At 40.4% G+C, this 8,538-nt stretch overlaps 1 protein-coding gene across 2 annotated transcripts in view; it reads left to right on the top strand.

The window, feature by feature from the left end:
• The first annotated feature begins 4,777 nt into the window (after nucleotides 1–4,777).
• faxcb (failed axon connections homolog, metaxin like GST domain containing b) overlaps nucleotides 4,778–8,538 on the top strand; it is a 16,788-nt gene continuing 13,027 nt past the window's right edge. Inside the window, exons 1-2 of one of the 2 annotated variants that reach the window (XM_010780839.1) lie at nucleotides 4,778–4,851; nucleotides 6,296–6,417. In XM_010780839.1, coding sequence (XP_010779141.1) covers nucleotides 4,798–4,851; nucleotides 6,296–6,417 — 176 coding nt within the window. In that variant the 5' untranslated portion in view covers nucleotides 4,778–4,797. Of the gene's footprint in view, nucleotides 4,852–5,959; nucleotides 6,418–8,538 lie in introns of those variants that run through there. The other variant, XM_010780838.1, reaches the window with a different exon arrangement.

The raw sequence follows: 8,538 nt of genomic DNA, 5'->3' as shown, positions 1-8,538 counted from the left end.
TACCAAAAACAAAAGGAGATCTAGGGAAAAATATTTTTTAGGGAGTTACATTACATGAGTTCCTCGTAGAAGAGCAGGTATGCCTGAGAGTTGAGTACCCTTGACTCTGGTACCGTCTGAACGGTGGTATCGCTGATGTACACCCACTGGCCCTGGAAGCTGCTACCGGCATCCCTCGCACCTGAAACATACACACACACACAGGGTCAAAACACATGCCTCATTTCGCTCTATTTGCTCTATTCCAGCCCTGTTTTTGCAAGGGCTGATTCTGTGACTACAGCGCCACTTACAGGCCTGGCATATGTACTACAGCGTCTCCAGCGCTTTCGAGCGGTCTCGTGTGAACGGACACGTTCGTGGCCCAACCCCCCATTCCCCTGATAGGTGGAGAGTTGCCCATATAGGCGGAGCACCCCTTTTCTGACGTCAGGGAAGTTCAAATCTGTATCAGCTCCATTGCAGCCCCGTTTTTTAGAGATTTGGGTATGGAGGAAAAGAGAGAGGGTTGTGTTTTCTGACACTTGGTGAGTTCCCTTACACACCGGGGACACATATTCATGTATAAAAGACGTACAAAAGTGCATTTTGCATGATAGGTCCCCTTTAACTTCTCTGATGGATGGAGAGAGAGAAAGAGAGAGAGTCCAGTACATTTCTCCAATAAGAANGCCAGTATTTTGTTTTTGATAAGAAAGGCCACCTAATGTTCACGTCTGTAGTCAACAGACTATAAAAGACTACAATTCCCACGGCGCCTCCTCTAAACACTTTAGAGGAGGCGCCGTGGGAATTGTAGTCTTTTATAGTCTGTTGACTACAGACGTGAACATTAGGTGGCCTTTCTTATCAAAAACAAAATACTGGCTCTAACAGTCCTCTTTAAACCATAAACTAAAGATTGGGAAGTGCTAATAACCAGTAAGAATAAAATTCATCCTGTAAACCAGGGGTTACAAACCTTTTTTCCCAAGAGCCCCCCCAAATGACTCCTGTTGGAAGTTGCCCCCCGCAACAGCGATAATTAGAGTTTAAAAGTCTCAAAAATGCTACAACTACTGTCACAAACTGGATGAATGTGAAGTATTTCATTAAAGGAGGATGAAAGCATAATTAAGGAGCACTATTGGAGTGACTTTGATGGTTATTGGACTCAGGATTAATTCATTTGGATTCCCGCTGTATGAAGAAATTAAAGGACGGCGCAAGTGGGAACAATTCACAAAGGAATTAAACTGTTTAAAACACATGCTCAAAGTAAACCGGATTTTGCTGATGTGTTTATGTGGATTCAAAAGTTGTAAATAATCTACAAAATGGAGGAGACCGATCTGATAGGAGCAACTGTGACAAATAATCCAACTGAAACCGGCATGGACAATGACTATGTTTTACAAATGCGCTTATCCAGAAAAGCCCTGTTTGGACACTTTACGGGCAGAAGAAACATTTCTATTAAAGAAATAATTATACATTTCTGTCTTTTTATGCCAATAATAGCTTCTAACTTGAATTGTTATTCAAATTAATTAATCAATTTTTAAAATATTTTATTGTAATGTAGAGACAAGGCTTTTAGCAAAAATCATGTATTGCGTTACAATTATATGTAAAAAAACAACAACATTTGGCCTCAAATCAGCTGAGGCCTGGCGCCCCCCAGGTTGGGAGCCACTGCTGTAAACGATCCAATCAGAAAGTTGTTTCCTTCTGTTTGTAGGCTTATGTCATAACCAGCCACTAATATCAGATACATCACATGTGGTTGCCAGGCCAGAGTTATATAATGGGCGGAAAACGAAAAGCAACGTATGTCTTTGTGCTGCTGTCAGTCCCTCACTAACACCCCTCCATCCTTCCATCCTCTCTCAGATGGTTTCTCAGTGCAGTCTGTCCAGGGGATGCTGTACAACCCCGTATCAGGAGCCTGGAGCTGGACCAACAGCACGGACATCAACTACGCCCTCCACGCTGTCAAAGCCAGAGAAGACCCCCACACAGAGCAGGCGCAGGAGAGCACCACAGACACACACAGCTGAGACACACAACAATCAGAAAATAGACTCACGTTTGTGTGAAGTCCTAACTACCCTGTGGCCAGCTGTGAAGCAGCAAATGAGACAGCGGTTATTAAAGGAAAGGGACAAACAGCCTTGAGGTTGAATTAGAGATGGAGCTGCACTCAAAATAACATGGCAACATCCGCCTTTGCTTTAAACAGTGTTTTATGTGCTGTTCAAGGCCATTGTGCATCCTTTGATTGCGGCTTTCAACAGAGTTTATACTTTCACATGCATTATTTGAGTATATACTGTACAGCAGGGAAAATGTATTAATTCAAATGAATGTTTCTGTCTGCTAACAATAAATATGATTTCCTGTTGGTTTTTGCTGCACACTGGAAATATTTTTTTCAATGCTAAAGCATGTGTCCACACACAAGGATAGGACAATCACATCCTGTGGGATTATAAAGGGTCTCATGTGGAAGTATTACATAAGTCAAATCAAGCCTGAAGCAGAGAGTAAGTCATGCTAGCATGATGTTCTTAAAGTGCGTGCAAAGATGAGATTTCTAAACACAACGGACTGTGAGATTGATGTTGTCTTTTTCAAGAATGGTTACTTGTGTTATTTGACTGTGTAGGAGATATTAAATGTGTCACGAAAAGCTACTGCATTGATTTGTATATAATTAACATGCAAATTACAAAAAGCTAGAAGAGTTTGAAAGAAAGACAACAGTAATCTTTTTTTTTACCCGGTGTTTCTTCAAATTATTTGAAGAATTTTGAGGTTTGGATTGTTGATGGAAGAAGAAAAAAAACATACGGTAATTGTAAAGGATTAGAGAATTATATGAGAAATAATCAGATGAATACATAATGAAGATAATACTTATTTAATATGACACACCTCCACCAAGTACAACAGTATAATCCTGCTTGTACATTAATGCAGAAGCAATTGTAATCGTATGACATATAATGCTACCACAGTCACATTGTACATTATCCTGATTACCTTAGATCAGTGGTTCTCAACCTTTTTACAACAAGTACCACCTGAGGAAATAGTTGGCTCTCCAAGTACCACCATATGACCAATGTTAAAATTCTCTCTCTCTCTCTCTCTCTATCTCTCTCTCTCCCCACAAGTGAGAATATAAAGAACGAAATAATAACTTATTCTCACACAACAAATGTCAATTGTACACACATTTCATTTCCTGGACCTATACCAAAGTGTGAATGTAGGCCTCCTGCAACAGCCTACATCGTAACAGAAAATGTCCTATTGGGAATTCAGTTCCACAATAATAATGAAAGCCTCCAGGAGCAGATGAGCCTAAGGGCTAATAGCTCATCTTCAGTCTGCTGATGTTTGCTATTGCCATTTCTGTGGTGGCAAAGTAAAAAAGATAACAAAAAAGATAACAATTAAGGACAAGTGTGTGCTTTTTCAGCGTTTGACCTCGGTCACAGCCTTCTCTCCATTATTTGAGCAAATGTCTTTTTCCTGAGTCACTTCTCTCCTCCATCACAGCGGCTGTGCATATCACTTTCGCATTGCTTGCGGAGCCTGCGCTTGTACTCGGTTGATGACTGTCCTCCTCCTCATTCACTTGTTCACTTTCGCTGGTGATATTCTCCTCTGTACCTCTCTTCCGAATACCTCCCGTTTTGAGCCATGTTTTTAACATCATTCAGCTTTCTTCTTTCTTTAGCTTGCTTGCAACGTTAGCGGGTAGTAAGGTCGTAATTAGCAACGCCAGAAATAAAATTTAAAAAATGTTTTCGTTTCTAAATCTAAAAACAGCAATAGCCTATTAGAACTAATTTAAACCACAGTTTCAATTATCTCAAGCTTATTTTCATTCGTTGTAGTATTTTGATAGTATGATTTATTTTTTAATTAATGTTATTCAATCAAGCCTCAAACTGATGGCACTTGTCCCTATAGCCTATTTTAAATTGAAGTTGTCTGTTACCATCAGCTGCTCTTGCAGTAATAATAGTGTACCTTAATGTCCCAAATGTGCACAATGTAGTGACTGCTTTTCATATTTTTGTTTACTTAGTTGTGTTTCCTGTATTTTATATGTCTGTGTTATGCGTAAAGGTTAAAGGTGGGGTAGGTAAGTTTGAAAAACCGGCTCGAGATACACTTTTTGTTATATTCCATGGAATTCTCTTAACATGCCGATAGCAATGAATATCTAAGTGCTTTGACAAAAAATCCTTAAAAAAATGTCATCTGTGGAAGGCTCTGTAAGGAAGTGGCATATTTTTTCCGGTTGTGTATTTTCAAATTCTAGCTCACTCGAGCTGGTTTCTCCAAAATTACCTACCCCACCTTTGAATAAAAATTAAATTAAATTAAAAAAAAATTATAAAAAAAAAAAAACACAGGTTGAGAACCACTGCCTTAGATAATTTGATGTATTTATTTTTAATGAATGCCTTTTACATTTAGTTGCATTAGTACTTTAACTAAGTAAACTGAGTATCTCCATGCCTGCTAGTGCCTGCAGTGTACTCTTGTTCCCACACTATTCATCTTTACAATAACACTCTCCTGCTCTAATGCGCGCCCCCTGAATCCGCGGGAGTGCGCAACTAACTTGCAGTAGCCATGGCTGCAGTGAGGGTTTTAAATTTCATTTGGCACCAGGGTGTTTTTTTGTCACCGAAGCTGTTGTAAGCTCATACAGGATATTTTACTAAATCGTCTTTTCTGGAAGTGTTTCCCCAACAACTCTCGGAATGCTCCACAAACAGATTCAAAGAACGTCAGATGGATTTCTCCGTCAAGATGAATATCTTCCTACACTTCCGAAGTTATTCAAGAGTGAGTATACTTTTATTTTTGATATAATTTCGATTAAAAGTATTTTACAGTTGTTGTGTATGCTTTTTGAAAATGCGAATGCTGTTTAATAGACTACACTAACATTAAACGTAACGAATGGATATTGTTTCACCTATAGACTATAATGTGCATGTGTAGTGTTTTTTTTTTGTGCCGGTTTTTATTCTCAAAGGTAAACAAACAAACAATCAACAGCAGATATTTTGATGGTGAAGAAACTAATTGTCAATTGAGTAGGCTGTTGCATACACAGTTTACTTTCTTATATAAATATAATTTACTTGTCATAAGTGCTGGCCAATACGCGCTGTGTTCCTCCGTGTAGTTACTGGTTTCACTGGGATGCAGGGCTCGTCAGGGCGCGGTGTCTCCCCTCCGGAGCAGACAATAGGCCGGCTGCGTCGAGCTGCCAGAGTTTAGCATGCTAACACCGGATGTTGCCAGAGTTCACCTAAAAAATAAAAGTGTTAGGATATTACACAGCAATTATTTTTCTCAGACCACAAGCCCCTGGCCTGTTTAATCCTAATGTGTTGACATTTGCTAGTTGTGATGTGATGTACGTTGATGTTATCTTAAAAAATAATCTAGCTTCACTTACACATATTAGCTCTTTCTAGGACTTTCATCAGATCTCTTTCATTTACGTCAAAATGACTACTATGACTATGGTCAAGGATGAGCTTTAATGCTGAAATAAAACAAAGCTGTTTGAGAGTCCTGCAGAATGATCGAACATATCAAGTTTATATAATATAATGATATAAACATGTACGCTGTTGAAAAAGGATGATGTACTTCTTAGGATGAATATACAGCGGTTGAACACCAGTTTTTAACATATTAACACTTAAATTATTAAAATAAAACAAGTCACTTAGCTTAAGTTTATTCAACAACTGCTTCAATATTCAAGTCAAGTCAATTGCAAAATAATTGAAAACAATAATAAGTTGCAGTCCTTACACCAGGGAATATCTCTGTAAAAGTGAAGGAGGAAGTTTCAGTAGTTCAGCAGTGTTTATTTTGAAAGATGTAACCGGAAGACAAGGTGTTGTATTACCTCATAGCTTGACAATGTTCTCCCAAACCAGCAAGGGAAAGCGGACTGGGTGCGGATCATCAACCTAGTGGAGGGCGAACCGACATGTTTACTCCTAATATTCCGGATAAATATTAACCACACAGCCGCCATGCCGTAGAAAACCCGCCGGGCGTTTGGATGAAGCCTAACGGGGACCACAGCGGGGAGGAAGCGGGGTGGCTCTAACCGAGGGAGGGGAGGATGTACTGGGCTGCTGGCTTCGCCTCTTCCCGGCCGTGTGTGGTTGAACTCGGGCGGAATCACAGCCTGCCGCTCGGGCTGTGCGGCTTCGAGCAGCAGCAGTCTTTATATGGCTGTATCATCGCCTTCCCCTTACAGGACTACGGGGGCATTATGTCGGTTTTGGGGTCGGACTCCTGGTGGAAGAAGACCCTGTACATCACCGGGGGGGCCCTGCTGGCTGCTGCAGCCTACCTACTGCATGAGCTGCTCGCCATCAGGTAAGCACCGCCATCACTTCCTTTTATTTAACCTGCTCACAGTGACTTATCTTTGTCATTGCAATGGGTTTAGGCCTATACTCTGAGTGGGTATTATGGGAATCCTTCCATAGGATGCCAAGTCTGCAGATCTCGCGGTGGTTGCTGAGGTTTCAGACCTGTTTCCTCCTCCCAAGAACACGACACTAGATGGAGAGAGACCAAATCAAATAAATAAAAAATGAGTCACGCATCGGCTCATGTGCCACAAGCACCTGAGCGTGAACTCTGCGTGAGATTTACGTTAACATGTTTTTTAAACACCCACATCCAAATCCTTATAATAATGATATCATGAGGGATGGAGAAAGTGATTATCTCCTTTCATAGTGCAGGGAATGCTTGCCTGTCAATGGGGGGATTACTTTGGGAGTAAGTACTAACCTGTGTAACCTTGTATTTCGTGTACAAACGTTGCTGTCCTATCACGTGCAGGCTGCCTCGGCTGGACCACAGCCTGGCAGCATCATCTGCTCCTAACATGTGATGTGCTGTTGGCACAGAAACATCGAATGTCCTCCCCATGAGAGAGACTTTATGTTCTTTAAGTGGCCCTTCAAGGAGCTTTCAGCACCATATTTATATTGAAAGATGTAGACGGACCACTTTTGGTCAAAATGTCCTGTCCATTAAAGCCAGCTCACTCTGGAATAGCCTGCCAACTGAGATACGGGATTGTCCCACTCTCAAAAGCTTTAAAGGTCAACTCAAAGAATGGTTGAGAAACAAACAGACGTGCAATCACCGCTAAATGCACTTTAACACAGGGGCATCTCCTCTTGCACTTAATATGTCGTAGCTGCTACAGTGTACTGCCATGTGGTAAATACCTGTGTGCTGCTCTGGCTCTTTTGCATATCATGTATTTATTTTTTGCTATGTTTACAAATGTCATGTTCTTATATGTTGTATGTGAGGGACTACGGATGGAAATGAGCTCAAAGCTAAAATCCGGCATATTTACACTTGAAGCATTATGTGTCTTAAGTGTTCATTAATGTGCATTGTCCCTGTTCAAATAAACGATTAAAATGAGGCGTGATAGTAGAGTGGATTGGAATGGTTTCAGCACCATGTGTCAGCGGACAGCGACTTTGAATACTTGGATCAGTTTCAGCACTTCAAAACAGTGTGTAAAGCTTGTGCAACATGTACTGATAACGTGTTCAGTTACCAGTTTATTTAGTAACTCAAGGAAATGTTATAATGTTCAGATTGAGTTAAAAACGGTTTCATATAAGTTTTGGACACCTGCAAGTATAACACTTTAGAATTGCACAACATCACAAGTAAAGCTATCTACCAACATGAACTCTAGAATTATTGGTAACCCTTCCCTCAAATATGGAAATGCCCATAAAGCAATGTTATAACAGCAAAGAGAAAATATATCGTGTTGTACAGTGTCAGAAATAACGTTGTCAAGGTATCTGCTCCATAAAAACAGCATCAAGGGGCACAAAACATGTTTGATATTGTTAATGCCTACAAATTGTAAGCATTGCAGGATCCGTTATGTATTCAAAGCATCAATGAGTGTAATTATGTTTGATGGGTTGAATAGGGCACAGCAGTAAAGGGGCAGTTAGTTGGTGTTTCCATTGATTTACTTTCATCTTTTAAAAGCCTTTGGAGCATTGAGTTGTATGTTTATCATGTTTGAGTTCAGAGAGGCATGGATTGAACTTTGTGGTCATTTTAGAGGCTGTCGTTTAGAGTGTTGCTATACTGAGTCGCATTTCTAGTGTTTTTACCAATCTGTTTCACTGATGGTATTCTAAATATTAAAAATATGTTTAACCCTCTGAATTATCAGAAAAGCACGTGTTATTGTGTTTTTTTTAATTAGATTTTTACTTAAAGGTGGGGTAGGTAATTTTGGAGAAACCAGCTTGAGTGCGCTAGAATTTGAAAATACACAGCCGGAACAAATCTGCCACTTCCTTACAGAGCCCTTCCTCCAACACACACGAACGCGCACATGACCAATGAGGGCACGAGATAAGTTTGTGCACAGATGGAAGGCTGACAGGCAGGTAGGCCATCCAGTTATTTTAGCCGGGCCGGCTCAAATGATTGGTC

The sequence above is a fragment of the Notothenia coriiceps genome, unplaced genomic scaffold, assembly GCF_000735185.1.
Source record: "Notothenia coriiceps isolate Sejong01 unplaced genomic scaffold, NC01 NC01_scaffold00022209, whole genome shotgun sequence".
Lineage (NCBI taxonomy): Eukaryota > Metazoa > Chordata > Actinopteri > Perciformes > Nototheniidae > Notothenia > Notothenia coriiceps.
The sequence above is the reverse complement of the archived record's forward strand: the minus strand, read 5'-3'. Positions and strand labels throughout refer to the sequence as shown.